Source organism: Perna viridis, chromosome 1 (assembly GCF_037379345.1).
Source record: "Perna viridis isolate PV_CMFRI_1.1 ecotype Kerala chromosome 1, ASM3737934v1, whole genome shotgun sequence".
NCBI classification, from domain to species: Eukaryota; Metazoa; Mollusca; class Bivalvia; order Mytilida; family Mytilidae; genus Perna; species Perna viridis.
The window spans coordinates 1,024,839-1,043,515 of NC_142445.1; the positions used below are offsets into that span (position 1 = coordinate 1,024,839).

At 32.0% G+C, this 18,677-nt stretch overlaps 1 protein-coding gene across 1 annotated transcript in view; it reads right to left on the reverse strand.

Moving 5' to 3' along the window:
- The window catches only part of LOC148626777 (ectopic P granules protein 5 homolog), an 83,939-nt gene that overhangs the window by 36,543 nt on the left and 28,719 nt on the right, over window positions 1-18,677 (reverse strand). Inside the window, exons 17-22 of the mRNA XM_088588248.1 lie at window positions 18,253-18,500; window positions 17,425-17,565; window positions 15,607-15,727; window positions 13,498-13,604; window positions 12,706-12,802; window positions 11,681-11,926 (exon numbers count right to left, since the gene is read on the reverse strand). Of these exons, the coding sequence (XP_088444374.1) occupies window positions 11,681-11,926; window positions 12,706-12,802; window positions 13,498-13,604; window positions 15,607-15,727; window positions 17,425-17,565; window positions 18,253-18,500 (960 nt within the window). The remainder of the gene's footprint in view (window positions 1-11,680; window positions 11,927-12,705; window positions 12,803-13,497; window positions 13,605-15,606; window positions 15,728-17,424; window positions 17,566-18,252; window positions 18,501-18,677) is intronic.

The window sequence follows — 18,677 nt, forward strand, 5'->3', positions numbered from 1 at the left end:
GCTTTCAGATTTAGAAAAGGTCCTGTGAAGGTGTTATTTAAGGTAACTAACTTAGTTGAGACCATAAATTTGTTAAAACCTATACTTGATCTGTAACCAATCCAGGCACATCCTCAACCAAAAAAATTATCACAATATCTGCGAACATTAAGGAAAAAGTCTGCAAAACCTGTGGGTGACAGCTAGACTAATGGACTGCAAATCCATAGACCCTCTCAGACATTTAAGTAGGGTGAAGTGCGCATTGTCAAATTAAATCAATTTTATTCAAAGCAACAATTGATTCCTTTTGTTCTTAAGCCAAAATAATTTTACTCACTGGGTTTACTTCCATAACTTCTATTACTTTTTTTTAAATGTTCAATGACAATAGGAGCTAGAAATACTATCGGATAACAATAGGAGCTGGAAATACTATCGGATAACAATAGGAGCTGGAAATACTATTGGATGACAACAGGAGCTAGAAATACTATCGGATAACAATAGGAGCTGGAAATACTATCGGATAACAATAGGAGCTAGAAATACTATCAGATAACAATAGGAGCTGGAAATACTATTAGATGACAACAGGAGCTGGAAATACTATCAGATAACAATAGGAGCTGGAAATACTATCAGATAACAATAGGAGCTAGAAATACTATCAGATAACAATAGGAGCTGAAAATATTATCGGATAACAATAGGAGCTGGAAATACTATCAGATAACAATAGGAGCTGGAAATAGTATCGGATGACAACAGGAGCTAGAAATACTATAAGATAACAATAGGAGCTGGAAATAGTATTGGATGACAACAGGAGCTGGAAATACTATCAGATAACAATAGTAGCTGGAAATACTATCAGATAACAATAGGAGCTGGAAATACTATCAGATAACAATAGGAGCTGGAAATACTATCGGATGACAACAGGAGCTAGAAATACTATCAGATAACAATAGGAGCTGGAAATACTATCGGATGACAACAGGAGCTAGAAATACTACCAGATAACAATAGGAGCTGGAAATATTATCGGATGACAACAGGAGCTAGAAATACTACCAGATAACAATAGGAGCTGGAAATACTATCAGATAACAATAGGAGCTAGAAATACTATCGGATGACAACAGGAGCTGGAAATACTATCGGATAACAATAGGAGCTAGAAATACTATCAGATAACAACAGGAGCTGGAAATACTATCGGATGACAATAGGAGCTAGAAATACTATCAGATAACAATAGGAGCTAGAAATACTATCGGATGACAACAGGAGCTGGAAATACTATAGGATAACAATAGGAGCTGGAAATACTATCAGATAACAATAGGAGCTGGAAATACTATTGGATGACAACAGGAGCTAGAAATACTATCAGATAACAATAGGAGCTAGAAATACTATCGGATAACAATAGGAGCTAGAAATACTATCAGATAACAATAGGAGCTGTAAAATACTATTGGATGACAACAGGAGCTAGAAATACTATCAGATAACAATAGGAGCTGGAAATACTATCGGATAACAATAGGAGCTAGAAATACTATCAGATAACAATAGGAGCTGGAAATACTATTGGATGACAACAGGAGCTAGAAATACTATCAGATAACAATAGGAGCTGTAAAATACTATTGGATGACAACAGGAGCTAGAAATACTATCAGATAACAATAGGAGCTGTAAATACTATCAGATAACAATAGGAGCTGGAAATACTATTGGATGACAACAGGAGCTAGAAATACTATCAGATAACAATAGGAGCTGGAAATACTATCAGATAACAATAGGAGCTGGAAATACTATTGGATGACAACAGGAGCTAGAAATACTATCAGATAACAATAGGAGCTGGAAATACTATCAGCAATACCTCTAGCTTTACTTAAGCTTAAATCAAGTAAAACCTTAAAGTTGGATTACCTCCCCTTGCAATAAATCAATTATCAACTTCCCCCATACACATCTACATACAATGCCTGAATTTCATCAAAATCTATTCTGCAGTTTATGAGTTGAATAACTACATGTAACTTGCAAGCATCTTATTATAATTATCTTTCTACATCATTTCTATAAAACTTGAATTCATTGAGCATGGTGTAGCAGGTGTTTGGCTGAACATGACTTCTTTCATGCATATCTAACTTTGCACCTAATATTCCATTAGATGTCATCAAAATCAGCTGAAAGGTAATGGAGGAGTTGCATTGATATGTGGACAGAAACAGATGGAAGCATGGAAGACACATAGACAGCCAGACAGATTCCTTTAAACCCTCTTAAACTTTGTTCCCACAGGTATTACAAGAAAAGTTACTCCTGTAATAAGGACATAGGCAAAAACTCAGATGCCATACCACAAACATTTTTGTTTTCTCTGGAATGAAGGCCTTGAACTATTAACAGTTTTTTCTGTATTTTAAACATTAATAACTGCAGTAAGTGACCCAATTATTGACCATCAGTATGTACACATATTTAAATAATTTAAACTTCCTGTATTGCTCAATAGAACTTTTAACTATTTGAACATAGTTACTGAAAATAACTGGAGCAGATCTATCCACTCTGACTTTCATGTTATATTATCTGATAATACAAGTACATGTACTATGAAATCATCCAGTAAACAGGAGATTGATGTATTAAAGAGGAATGCACAAACATTTCACAATATTAAGCTCAGCCAATTTCATTCATTTTCTGATTGACTTCTCATGTCCAGCAGGTGTCTGTTCAATCAGCCAACATCTTAATTGTTTTTTTTTATGAATACTCATGGTGAACAGTTGTGTTTCTATGATACAACAAGATTGAAGTCTATCAGTCTCTTAAGACACAGGCACAGTACTACAGCATATGATATCCTACCCTCCAATGCAATTTAATTAAAATCCTTGGGCACACTTCAGCCCAGATGAGTTAATTAAAATATAATGGTTTAGTTTTGTTTTATTATTATTTCATTAGAAATAATTTATCTGACAGTATAGAAAATCAAGAACTCTTATTCCCTTATGTCTTTATAGAGGTATAAATGAAATTTATGCTGATCTCTATCTGTGGATCATAGTACTGTTGTGATTAACTCAAATTTATCTGAAATATTCCCTTATGTCTTTATAGAGGTATAAATGAAATTTATGCTGATCTCTATCTGTGGATCATAGTACTGTTTTGATTAACTCAAATTTATCTGAAACTCAATAAAACTAGAAAAAACTGTGAGCCATTTAATGACATTCACCTTTTGACCTAAAAATGGATTTTGATAGGTGGTGCAAAATACAAAATAGGAATATGTAATAATGTAAAATAGATTCTGTGAAAGTTTAATTAAACTCCATTCAGTAGATTAGGAGAGTAATGGATGAGAGATGGGTCCTTGTGTTTCTTTATTCATAAATTACAAAGTCCATGTTTTGCAAAGCCCCCAAATTGATTTCAATCAAAATCTAAAAATATGAGATGCACAATGGGAACATACAATAAAGATTCTATGAAAGTTTCATTCAATTCATTCTATTTTAAATTCATAAATTACTGCAATGTTTTTATTTTTAAGAAAAAAAAGTGACTTATTTAAAATTGCAACAATCTAAACTTACATAAATGAATATCTAATATAAAACTGATTGAAGCTTTTTTAAAACTATAATGCCAATCAAAAAACTGAAAGCACCAGCGGTTTTAGATTCTTGTGAATATTGTAGCATGAATAAAATTTCAAAGATTATATGATGTGAAATAAAATTGTGATCAATCAGACATTGCATTTAAACACTATTACGAACTGTCGCATTTAAATATGTATAAACTGACAGTCAATCAATACCACAGATCCAACTTCACACACATATACAATTTTTTGTTCCATTTCACCTTTTTTCCAAAATTTTAAATCTATCCAAAAGTCAATGTACATTTCCATTCAAAAGCTATATTCTACATAACAATTATACTTAAATAAAACCAATATCAGCTTAACAAAATAATTTCCTTACCACAAGATTTTCAAAAACTAGATACTTTAATCAATTTGAATTTTCCCGCCAATTTTACTTGGTTCAAATAACTGCTCTTCATTTCCTGTTTATAAATGCTAAAATGTTAATGATAGGATGGATAATCTGTCATTTAAGTGTGTTAAAATAAAAATATTAAACACATTTTATTCTTCCAGACACATTACTGTAAGAAGTAAATTCCCTAAATGTATATTTATTAATAAATATCTTTCAAGGCCGGAAAGGAGTCCCTCAAATCTTGAGATGATATGAAGGCTAGTCCTAAGCTTAGATCTTATTCTTATTTGCATAAATAATAGAATATTATTGAGCAGATAAATTGCAAGAAGTATATTTACTTGTTATAAAAGAGGAAAGGAATGATATAAAAGGAATTACATTTGGACTAGGACTATATTTTTGTGTAGTGTTCAGAAATGGTTGGGAAGTTCCAGTGATAGACCGATGACATAAGGTATTTTGATCCTAAAGGATAAAAAACCCAAAAAACTAAAATGACATTGCAATGAAGGAAAGACATTGGAATTTATGGTAATTAATTAAGACAAATAAAAAATCTATTTCAGACAAAATGGCTTCAAGTAGTGAACATACCAAACAATCAATCAAATTACACCTTAAGGAAACAATAGAAATGAAGACAGAAGGACATTTCTATGGTTGTTGCTGTTTATCCAATGGAACTATAGTAGTAACTGATGCATATAGTGGTGAACTTCTCGTTCTAAATAGCAACGGATCTGTCAAGGATACAATGGACTTCATTGATCTTTGTGATGTTTCTCCAGTAGATGATGATTGTGTGGCAATATCTCATTCAAAATCTATTTTAATTCTCAATATCAATAGTCAACAAATAGTTAACACATTCAAAACAAAGAAAACTCCTCAAGGCTTGTCTTATCATGGAGGCAAAATATTATTCTGTGTAGAAGGATCAGGTATATATAAGGTGTAATTCGGCCAGCTAGGCTATATAAAAATATAGCTTTCGCTGGCCGGGTCATTCCTCCTCGATATATATATATAAGGGTCTGAAAAATTCCCAACGATGTTAGAACTGTCAAATTTGCGAAGCAAATTTTTGTCGTTCCCTCCGCAGGACTCGAACTCGTACCGCTGTGACATCTATGGCAACACCGCCTGCACTAAGTCCAGTGCCGTAGACCACTCGGCCAGCTAGGTTATAAAATATAGCTTTCGCTGGCCGGGTGAGTCCTCCTCATAGGATTAATCTAGGGGTGTAACTTAGTACACGATGTATGGTAGTACGGGACAGTTCATCTAGGTGTTATTATGTAGGATAGAGGATCAAATTAATGATGCATGTCACAACAAATCAATATTATACAACATCTCAGAATGTGACGACTCTTTTCTTTACACTGCTCCATCGGATCAAATTGATACAAGGAAGATAACGTAAACTTATAGAAGGGTCTGAAAAATTCCCAACGATGTTAGAACTGTCGTTCCCTCAGCGGGACTCGAACTCGTACCGCTGTGACATCTATGGCAACACCGCCTGCACTAAGTCCAGCGCCCTAGACCACTCGGCCAGCTAGGCTATATATATATATATATATATATAAACGTCTAAATATGTTTAACATCACCAGAAGATGGTAAAATTTAAATTGAATATTTTGGATAACTGATATCCTTCCTCAGCATAAAACTCATAAAACGTCCATTTCATGTCAACATCATCGATGAATCGAAACCAAGAGAGGGGTTTCGATAAAGATGTTGAGATTATTTGATTTTCTAATTTACCTATGAAGATGTTAGCATACGAAGGAGCCATTTTCGTTCCCATAGCTGTACCATTGATTTGGAGGTAGTGTTCATCGTTGAAAGTGAAGTTGTTACACTTCAAAACTAAAGTGAGTAAATTAACTAGGCAGTCGGTAGGGGTATCCAAAATATCTCATGATTCCCAAGCTTCTTTGCAGGCTTCTATACCGTCATCGTGTGGGATATTAGTATAGAGTGAAGTGACATCAAGGGAGACCAGAAGTGTTTCGGGAGGTAAAGGATTCATTGATTCCATTTTCCTCAGATAGTCTGTGGTGTCTTTTAAATATGACGGGAGCTTTTGAACAAGGTGTCGGAAATGGTAATCCACAAATTCAGAAATTTTTTCGGTTGGGTGACTATTAGCAGAAACTATGGGTCGTCCAGTGATATCTTTTTTGTGAATTTTAGGTAGAAGGTAAAAACATCCGGGTCCTGGATCCTCTGGTTTTAAGTATTCAAACTGTTCTTCAGTAATGCTGCCATCCATAAACATTTTGTTCAGTTCTTAAGTGATTTTTTTCAATGAAAGATTCAGTAGGGTCACTGGGTAGCTTTTTATAAAATCTTTCATCCGAAAGTTGACGCATAGCTTCTGAGATGTAGTTATTTTTTATCCATAACTACTATGGCACTGCCTTTGTCTGCTGGTTTTATAACTATATCGTCACTGTTTTTCAACGACTGTATTGCTTTTTTCTCATCGGGCGTAATGTTGAAGAAAGATGGAATGTAGTTGTTGAATATATATATATATATATATATATATATATATATATATATATATATATATATATATATATATATATATATACACACACACACACACACACACACACACACACACACACACACACAAATTTTCATTTTTAATGAAATGTATATGATTTGTGTAATCTACTATCCTGTCTTAGTCCATGGGCTGGAAGGGTCCACTGTGCACCTCCCCCTCCCCCCACTTTCATCAACCGTAACATTTATTTCCCGTACCTTTCTACCTCCCAGTACCAAATCAATTTGTTGCTGAAGAATATTCTCAGATTTATTTTCAGTATCAGCCTATTTGTACCCCACTAACGCAATTGTTTGAGTGTCTAAGTCTTTCTAGGACATCACATATAGAGAAACTAAATGAATATGGGTGTCATCATGTAGCCCAATGTCTTAGATACTAATTTTGATTGGTTATTACTATTTTCTTTCTTAAAAGTATGTTTTAAAATGTAAAATTGCAAAATTTAAGTTACAACCAAAACTGGAAATGTCTGATTTTTGGGACTTTTAATTTTGTTTTATAAGCCATTTCATACATCAATTTTATTAAGCTTCGAAATTAAAATTATCCAATTTATGTAGCTACTGATCTTTACATGATGTTTAAGTCTGCATATAAATTTCTTTCCTTCACATTTCCTTAGGAAATACGCATCAAGGTAAATAAATTGATCCATCAAATGCAAAATATTGATCTTTTGTCTTACAAAATTTTAGTGCAATTTAAGTCTAAAAAACTTTTTTCACATGTTTAGACCTTCAAAATTGCACTGCGCACAATACATAAATGCATATTATACACACCAAAATATGGTAAATGTACTGTATCATACAAAAGCTTGTTAAAACTTCACGATTAAAACACAATGATAATAATGGGTAATACAAAAGAAAATCAGAAATTCTGAAAATTCCCCTTTTTATGATATTTTAATAATTGTAACACCAAATGAAAATGTTAGCGACAGAACTGATCTGATATGTTGGATACATCATTATCTTAATTATGAATGCCTGAAATATAAGTTTTACAGTTTTGGTATGCTGTTCATGAGGATTTTGACCTAGGTTACCCACTTCGGCACATACAAATCCTTTCATGATGCATTTACCTTAATTTTAGCATCAACTCATGAGTATTTTTCTATTAACAAGGTACTGAGAAATCAGCACAGGACTTTCACATGATATTTGAGTGGATGGCCATCTGACAACACTGTATCCTTCAGTATAGGTTTGTAAAATTGACATATTTTTTTATAAACCTAACATTTTCAAATTTATTTATTTTCAAAGAAAAAGATGCTCTTTGTAAATTTGTGAAACAAGTGCACTGTGCATAGTATTATCAACTCCTATAGTACTTTTACTTATTGCACCCATTGCTGTGCAAGGTATACCTAACCTAAGCTTCACCAAACACAAAGTTTATGCTAGACAAATTGATTTTAATATACCACCAACTCGCTGAGAGGGGTATAATAATTATATTACAATACTTTTACAATGCTGTGATAGCATTACTGGTAATCAATAAAATTCAATATGCAAGCTATGTTAAGTAATGTCCTACTGAGTCATAAATATTTTTTAAAGGCCTAAAAACTTGACAGAAAAGAACGAATTTATTGCCTACTTCAGTACTTATGCCTTCAAAAACTAAGTGTCTCTATGTATGTGCATTATAAACAGTATAATACAGTACTGCTAACAACTAAAGGAGAATAATTTATATGTTTTAGAAAAGAAAGGCAGGTTTTTCATTTTATATCTCGATACATTGTAAAAGAGGACTTTTTTTTTTTAATTTTCATAAACAAAGATGAAAATCTAAGTAATAAAAAAGTCTAAATGAATAATTAAAATAAGAAGGAAGCTTCAGATCATAGTATAGCTTTTTATCACTCATATTTACAGCTGCTACATATAGCAATAAATAAAAAAACAAAACAATCTTGATTCTAGCCCTTCACCTTTCCAATGGAGACATATCGATTCTGTCCCTTTATCTTTCTAGGAGAGACAATTCTGTCCCTTCCCCTTTCCACTGGAGACATACTGTTTCTGTCTTTTACATCTTTCCAGGGGAGACATATTGTTTCTATCCTTTCACATTTCCAGGGGAGACATGCTGTTCCTGTCCTGTCGCCTTTCCAGAGAAAAATTATGCTTCTCCATTCATCTGTCTAGGGGAGACATATTGTCTTTTAAGGGTAGATACTGGTACATTATTTCTGTCCCTGAAACTTTTCAGGGGAGACATATTGTTGATGTCCTCACCTTTCCAGGGGAGACATATTGTTGATGTCCTCACCTTTCCAGGGGAGACATATTGTTGATGTCCTCACCTTTCCAGGGGAGACATATTGTTGATGTCCTCACCTTTCCAGGGGAGACATATTGTGTACTGCTACTAATACAAAATGTACTAAATGAACTGATATGGTCATATCAACACGGTAATTTAGACTGGATTAATAACAATATTGAATCTTTTTTAACAGGATAGACTATTTTGAAACCTTTGGTGACAATATAGATTTAATGTGATAGGAATTCTGTGTTGAAATCATGCAGATCTTTAAAAAGCATATCCTCAAAGGATGTGACTATTCATCTGAACAATAAACCGTGGTTTAATTCAGAGCTGCAAAGATAGATAAGAAAATGCTTACGAAGTAAAGCGTCCAACATTATTTTTTCTGTCCCTTCGCATGTATCCTATGTCGTCCCTTTACCTTTCCAACAGACATATTGTTTCTATCCCTTCACCTTTCCAGGGAAAAACATATTGTTTCTGTCCCTCCATATATTCATAACAAAGTTTGCCTTTCCTAAGTATTATTTATTGGATAGAAATGATACTCAGTAAAATTTCTGAAAAAAGAGTTTACTTGTGGTTGTGTATAACACTACCATTCCATCAACTTCCTGAATTCTTATTTACATGGATGTGTTAAAATATTATGTCAATTTCTGTCAGTAAATCTATTTGCTGTATAGAATTTGGTAAATAAAGAATAGAACAGTACTGACTACCTTACTTCTGTTGACTTACAGATAATGTCTACACAATGCAGTATGTGTTTACTGACAATAAGGTCCACAGAATGTCAGGAAGTTTTATGCTCTTTCTGCTTTGAACATTACAAGTGTCATCATGAGAATATTTCCAATAACACTGTACCAGAATTGATTTGCAGTATTCAATTAACTTGTCCTAACCACCATTCAAAATATGAGTATTACTGCAGAGATCATGATCAACCAGGTTGTACGTATTGCCTCCAAACACAGCACAAATACTGCATAGAAAAACCAAAGGCTGAAAACATCATGTGTAATGTTCAATCTTCTATTGCTGATCTACATAAGGTCTTGGGGAACACTGCCAGAGATCAGAGGGAAAACTTGGGGAACACTGCCAGAGATCAGAGGGAAAACTTCAATGAGCTACAAAGTAAAGAGCCAACTGGAAAATCACAAAGTATCAATGAAAGAAACTCCTTATTAAATTTGACATTTACAAAGCATATAGATGAAATTCAAAACACAATGAGAGACATTAATACTAAAAGAAGGAAAATAGGAAAAATTGTTGACCAAATAGAACTTATACGAAAAACCGCGTCCAATTTCCAAACCTATATGAGTATAAAAATCATGGAGAACATTGTTCAAGAAACAAAAGCATTTCTTCAACATCTAAAAGATAGTGAAGCCATCAATCATATTCACATTTCATTCCAAAAGGGGATTATAATCAGCCGATTTCTAAGAACAAAGCCATCAATGGGTATAAAAGTGACAATACAGCCATGCAGGGTATCAACAGATGTCAACAATTTCAACAAAGCTCAGACAACACTAACACAAAACCATGACGTATCATACTTATGGTAACTCTACATTCTACATATAATGAATTTGACTGTTCACATTAAACTTGTATACTGAACTTAATATTTACTATAATTTTTTCTATAATTAAATGATAATAATTAGAGGCACATTAAGGATAGATATGCTTTCCTGTGTTTTTTGGACAGTTTGCACAATCTGTATAACAATACAATACTTCATTAGAACAAAGTCATTTACAGTGCTAGGTTATGTTGGACTGTTTAGAACCATAGATATAAATATTACAATAAACAATTGACATGTAACTGTAATATTTAAACAGTATAGTTATGTTAATAATTGGACACTTATATCTCTAGTTTTAAAGCAATTCAATATAAATGTGGAAGACATTCTCAAAATATGTGTTGGTTTGATATTAAAAGAGCATATATTTTAGGTATACATGTAGAACAAAATGTCAGGGATAATTTTTTTTTTTATGAATTGTAAATGTTTATTTTGCATCTAGATAATAATTCACATGCTCTTCACCCTTTAATCAGATTTTGTTAAATCTTATTCTTATTTCTAAAGACAACTAGAAATATTGTGAGCAGGCACACTTGCATTTCAGAAGTTATAACATGAAAAATCCTTAATTTTGATTATCTCCCTTTGGAGTCCTTCAACAGTAATTATATTCTTTCATGTACATCTACATGTGATATCCAACCTTCCTATACAATTTCATCAAAATCCCTTGAGTGATTTTGGAAAAGTTGCATTTACAAGAAATGTGGACAGATGGGACGGATTGACAGACAGACAGGGTGATTCCTATATACCCCAAAACTTTGTTTACAAGGGATATAATAATTTCAAAGTTATAAAGCAAAACTTTTAGCTGTAAACACTTGTGCTGAATCACATCTGATTATCAACCAATTAAACTCTACACGGCAATGTGTTGGTTGAAACTACACATAAATTGTACAGAACAGAATATGGTGAAAAATCAGTGGAAGTTTCCTGTAACAAAAAGAACTAAAGAATCAGCAAGTTTTCCTAAATAACAAAAATTCAATCAATATTCAAAATCATAAATAAAAAATGAATTGACAAAATTTTAACAAAATCAAACATAGGAAGTACATGTGTATTACTTTCTTTAAAAGGTAAGATTACAATCTTTACATCATACATAATAAATGAAATCATATCCTTACCTTCAGTGCATGTGAAGGTGACACCTTAGGGTCACTAAACATTTCATCTCTAAATGTATTCCACAACTGACAGTCTTTCTCCTGCATGAACTCCTTATCTAATAAGACAAAAGACAGCCAGCCAAACAGTTCTGGGTTACACATAACTTCTGTCATGGAGGGGGTTGGTGTAAAGTTTACTCCTGATGATACCCAGTTCACAAACTGGGACACTGCTCCCTGCTGCTGGGAATCTTTCTGGTGGCGCTATGGAAAACAGCAAAACTTAAACCCTACTCTTCGTTATATTAAGCAAAAGATTGAAATTATAGACTTTTGTACTTTCTACAGATAAAGTTTTTGTGAGCAGAGCTACGTTTTATTAAGATTAAAATCATTACATGAAATTTCTCTAATAGCCAATATGAACTATTCCATAAATATGATTAGTTAGACATATTATAAGTGGGTGCTTCTTTAAAAGCAGACAATATGATTAGTTAGACATATTCTAAGTAGGTGCTTCTTTAAAAGCAGACAATATGATTAGTTAGACATATTCTAAGTAGGTGCTTCTTTAAAAGCAGACAATATGATTAGTTAGACATATTCTAAGTAGGTGCTTCTTTAAAAGCAGACAATATGATTAGTTAGACATATTCTAAGTAGGTGCTTCTTTAAAAGCAGACAATATGATTAGTTAGACATATTCTAAGTAGGTGCTTCTTTAAAAGCAGACATTATGATTAGTTAGACATATTCTAAGTAGGTGCTTCTTTAAAAGCAGACAATAAATACTCTCCTGAAGCACATTGTCTATTCTCTCAGTCTTTTTTTTGTTTTTTTTTAAGGGTTGATTATTAACTTTCAGTTCACTTTCAGTTTTCTGTATGTCTTCTTGAATTTTTTGTTGTTTCAGTTTATTTTTATTTAAATGAACAAGGAACACAAATTAAATGTCATAAAAATAATAAAATTTAGGAATAATTAGAAAATGATATAATACACATTATATAACAGGATTGTGTAACCATCCTGAATCCTACCTGGTAAGCTTCATGTAATGCTGATTTTACTGTATCTATTCCTGATTTATGTCTAAATGCTGATTTTACTATCATATCAATCACATAACAGGAGTTCCTTAGAATAGAAATCAAAGCGATACATAGTTTGATTATATAGATAGCAGTGTTTTATCAAATGTTCCCAGTGTAATAAATTTCCATAATTCACTCAGTGAAATAAATTCAGTAATTTCACTATCAGACTTTCTGCTGTCAAAAATTACAACACAAATATCAATCTGCCGTTCACAAAATTTAAACTTCATGTTGAAAAAAAACAATGAATAATGGAGGAAATCTATATAATAAATAGGATAATCAATTGATTATCATGAATAACCAAAATATGATCACTCGTGCCAAGAATGCATAGAGATTCAACGTGCGCTTGGCACTCATGATCATATTTTGGTTATTCACTATTTCCAATTATTTATCCTATTATTATAAACTAATAATAATTATTGATAAGTAAAATGGAAAAAAAACTGTAGTTAAATTGTAAAATTGATGAACAAAAGAATGATATATGCTACTTGTAATTAAAAAAAATCATTTATTTTGTAATACTATGGTGTCAACATGATTAACAAAAGAATGATATATGCTACTTGTAATTAAATAAATCATTCATTTTGTAATGCTATGGTGTCATCTTTATTTAACGTAATTTTCGAGTATTTTCCAGTGAGCTTGTGTATTTGTTTGCCCATATTTACAGCTATACTAATATGTTCAATGAAATAATATTAACTTCTACATTAAACATACTTGTCATGGTACCATTTGTTTGGTTTGGTCAATATCTTCAGCCAGAAACTGATGCCTGTCATAGAGCCTTCTACATCTCCATGGTTAACAAAGGTAGATAACTGTCCCTGACAAATAAATCAGATTATTTTCATGTTACCATCATATAAGATTCCTTTTAAACTGAACAATTTCCTCCAGTTCAGGTATGTTTTGTTTACACAGGGTCAAAATGCATTAACATTGATGTAAAGGGACTTCACTGGATGTCTGGTTTATTCAGGTTTGGTTTAGACAGGTTAAAAAGAAAAGAAGATACTGTAACATCTGTTCAATACAGAATGATCAGAAGGGAAATTTTACAGTACATCATGAGATCTTTCTTATTAATGCATAACACAAATAATAAAGAACATTCATTCCTACAAATAAACAGTGTACACACATGAACTGTTTAATCAAAACTACTCAGCCATTTCTGCTACACTACACCATGAATATGTTTTACAATATAACAAGCCAATAACCAGTGCACACATTAAAACAAATGTAAAGTTAAAAAATCTATGATTTATATAAAATTTTATTTCTCCATATAATAGACTGTTTTCACACAGTGCACTGACTTGACATTTTGACTACACAAATAGAACAGTTGCAGTATTAAACAAGAGGCTCCCAAGAGCCTGAATCCGTCACATGGTTAAATTTTTGCCTTTAAAGGGCAATAACTCGAACAAGGAGTTGTCCGACAATTTTGACTTCATAAAGACTCTAGTAGGACTTATCATAAGGATAATTTCATCAATTGAAAGTTTCATTCTATCTATTATAGTTTTCAAGATATTAGCTGAATACTGCTAATAGCAGAAAACTGCTAAAAATGTGATTTTTTGCCTTTTAAGGGCAATAACTCTTACATGGAGTCATTAACATCTTTTATCCTTGGGAACTTTTGTAGGCCTTATAATAAGAATCATTTCACCAATTGAAAGTTTTATTCTATCTATCATAATTTTCAAGACATTGGCTGAAAACTAAGAAAAATAAGTCATTTTTCTCCTCTTAAGGGCAATAACTCTTGCATGGAGTCATCTGTCAACTTTGACCCCAGGAGACTTTCGTAAACAATTGAAAGATATTAGCTTAACCTAACAGTTTTGGAGATATATGCAAAAAACTATGTCTTTTAACCAATCAAAACTCTGAACGATCATTTCATTTACGAAACCCTAAAAAACAAAAATACAGACTTTCATTGAATTCTGTACAGTAGTTTCCGAGAAGAAGATTTTTGAAAGTAATAACATCAAAACAGCAAAAAACATCCAAAATGGGCAATAACTCCAATATGAGTTAACAGATTTTCAGCAAAGTTTGGCCACAGATAGATTTCATCATGCTGAATACTTTTAGCCACATAAGAATTTGGTTAAACCTAACAGTTTTGGAGATATATGCAAAAATCTGCTGTCTGACCCCTATGTTCTATTTTTAGTAACAGTGGCCATGTTTTTTAACCAATCGGAAATCCAAACAGTTATTTTGTGCAGGATACCCTAAAAAAACAAAAATAATAACTTTCATTGAATTCTGTAAATAAGTTTCTGAGGAGAAGATTTTTAAAATTAAAAACATCAGAAACAGCAAAAAACATCCAAAAAGGGCAATAACTCTATCAAGGATTAACATATTTTCACCAAAATTTGACCACAGATAGCTCTCATCATGCTGAATACTTTTATCCACATAAGAATTTGGTTAAACCTAACAGTTTTGGAGATATATGCAAAAATCTGCTGTCTGACCTCTATGTTCTATTTTTAGTAACAGTGGCCATGTTTTTTAACCAATTAAAAATTCAAACAGTCATTTTATGCAGGATACTCTAAGGAACAATCATCTTAAGTTTCATCCAAATCCTTTCAGTAGTTTCAGAGGAGATGTTTGAAGAAATTGTTAACGACGACGATGACGGACATCAAGTGATGGCAATGGCTCACATGGCCATAGGCCATGTGAGCTAATAATAAGTGGAGGATGCCAACTCCCTGCCCCCCATCTGGATCTGCCACAGATATTAAAAATAAAGATTTGTACAATATTTTGTGTACTGTAAATAAGACTTGCCTCTATCATGGTATAAAACCACTTTGTAAATGGTCCTGGGAATTCTTGAGACCAGATGATTTTAGACAGCTTAGATGCTGACTCATCTGCTAACATCAGAGATTGAATTATCTTCAGGAATCTACAATAAAATCGATTAAAAATACCTCTTATCTTACCTCTACCATTATAATAAGGAAATCTTTGCTCTTAAGGGGGAGATAATTAAGTGAATCAACAACTAAACATCAGTTTTATCATGATATTCAAACCATACATGAGAAAATGTCAAACAATATTTAGAAAAGGAGATGGGAATAAACAGCTTTGCCAAGCACAGTATGATACAACCACAGTGGTTGAACCCTGAACAGTTGGGACAAGTGTGGACACAATGTTAGTTTTTGACACATTTAAGCATAGGGACTTACAATTCATTATTGACACAACAAATGGTTTGGACACTATATTGCAAAAAATTTGAAATTCAATTAAAATTTTTAAAATCATACTGAAAATAAAAAAGTCAATTTTTTTAGGTGTTGCCCCTTTCACCCTAAAAAACACGAAAACTGAAAGAAATATTTGAAATTTGATTGAAAATCACACACAGAGATTTTCATAAAGAATGCAATAAAAAATTTTGAAATCAGACCAAAATCTAAAAAGTCCATTTTTTTTATGCGTGGCCCCTTTGACCCCTGATGACTAGACAAACCATAAGAAACAAATGAAATCTGATTGAAAAATGCAGGCAGAGATATTCATAAGGAATCCAATAAAATAAAAAATTTGAAATTGGACCAAAATTAAAAGAGTCAATTTTTTGGGGGGTGTGTCCCTTCTGACCCTTTATAACTAGAAAATGGTCCAAAACAAATATACTTGTTTTACTAGAATTAATTAAGGGACACAACAACAACAAAAAAGAATAATCAAAATCGAAAGAAAAAGAAACATTGTACATGGGTTTTAATAAAACACATTTTTATTAGCCTTTCTTCTAAAATAGTGGCGGCCACAAACTCCAAATTTAATAGGAACCTTCCTTTAGTAATTAGTATAATCATATAAATTTCATAACAATTGGTCAACCACAACTAAAGTTATTGAATGAAAACAAAGTATCCACAGATGATGCTGCTGCTGCGAACTGAGCCATAACATTTTGCAAATGCAAAAATTTGCAGTCGTATAAAAAAATCATAAAGTGTAAATTGTAAATCCTCTTCATACCCTTATATACACAATAGATTATTATTATGTGATAGTGTGTAAATATTCAGAATTTGAGTTAATATTTATATTTGAATACTTATTTGTAATTTGAATTAATATAACATAAATCTGCAACTACCTGGACTTCAAAAGGAATAAACCGCCAAAAGAGATATGACAAATGAAATAGTAAAGAGTGTGCGGCTAAATCAAGCATAAAAACCGACCATATAGAAATAGTAAGAATGAACAATAATCCAGACGAAAACTGTCAACTGTCAAAGTCCGTCTATGTAAAAGACACATTCATAATCAATTACAATCCGTAATTAATCTATGTTAAATAAGGACAAAAGTTTCATATGAATATATTAATGATTTTATTTCAAACTAAAGTCATTATAATAAAATTAATTCAAATTACAAATAAGTATTCAAATATAAATATTAACACAAATTCTGAATATTTACACACTATCACAATAATATGTATTAAGTTATATGTATTGAGCATTAAGTTAAGCTTATAAAATAATCTCTTTGTCTGAATTTGATTTGTGAATAAAAGAATAGGAAAGTTATCAATGACTGAAAGAATAGGATAATTAACAATTAACATACCTCTCATTTTCCATCAGCACATTAGGTGACTTGAAGAACAGAGGTACAACACAGCTGAGAACATTTATTGTAGGTTTATAATGATAGTTATCACACAGTGTTGATAAATATTCTAAACCTGCAGGAATAAATTCTCCATACCTATAAAACAAAAGAAATTGTCCCATACAACAACAATACTATAGGCCTTTAAGGACAATAACCATATTTAATAAGCAGAACTTTTTTCAGTTTAAGCCTTCTTTTTTAAAATGTTTCTGCAAATTGATGAAAATTTCCATTCAATCTGTATTTTTACATTAAATTATAATATAGTATATTGTATTGAAGACTTTTTAAGAGTCAAGACAGTATATTTTGTTATAAGTTTAAAATACGAGAAAAACTGATAGCAAAGCTCACTTACTGAAACCTCTTCCTAGAAACCAATTAGGAAACCAAAATAAGAGTTGCACAATTGCATTATGTTAAACTGAAATGTGTGAAAGTTTTTTAGATTCCATGCATTTACAGACTGACAGCATTATCATTATTTACTAGCTGCATTTCAAACAAGTGTAAAATAAAAATACCAATCATATAAATTTTGCAAATTTCAATATGCTGCACATGTGTATAAAGGAGTTACCTCTCACCATCAGTTTTGGAAGTAAATACTTAGGAAGATCATGATTAAAAAATAACTTATATACAAGCAGTACTCAAAACCACAAATATCTTTATAGAAAACCAAATCCAGCATCTAGGAGTTACATGAAAGTATGTTAAAGGAACTACAAAATCATTTACACAATGATTTTATAGAAAAATTTCTGGTTATAAACCTACTTGTGACCAATGTTAGAAACCAACAGTGCAACATAACAAGCCATCGCATTTTTCTCCTTCAGCCCTCTAGTGACAGGTAAAAATGAATTGTCATTGGTCAAATCAGGAGCTCCGCCTTCTGCATTAACCAGTTGTACATCATTAGGTGGGAGGGAACTTAAATGTAGGTGGAGCTTAAGGGCAATGTCCCACGCCCAGTTGTTAAACAGTTGTTCATTGGTCTGTTGTTGTTTCACAACTGATGCAACCTAAATCAATAAGATGTTTGACAGAAAAACATGTAGGTACATCAACGAGGTGTAAATTATTACAATGCGTATAGTTAACAATACTCACAAATGTAATATATTTAATGATAATTTCACAAACTGATTTTTATAATAGCATTCATATATACCCTTCAACCTAAATGCTTCAATTTCTTA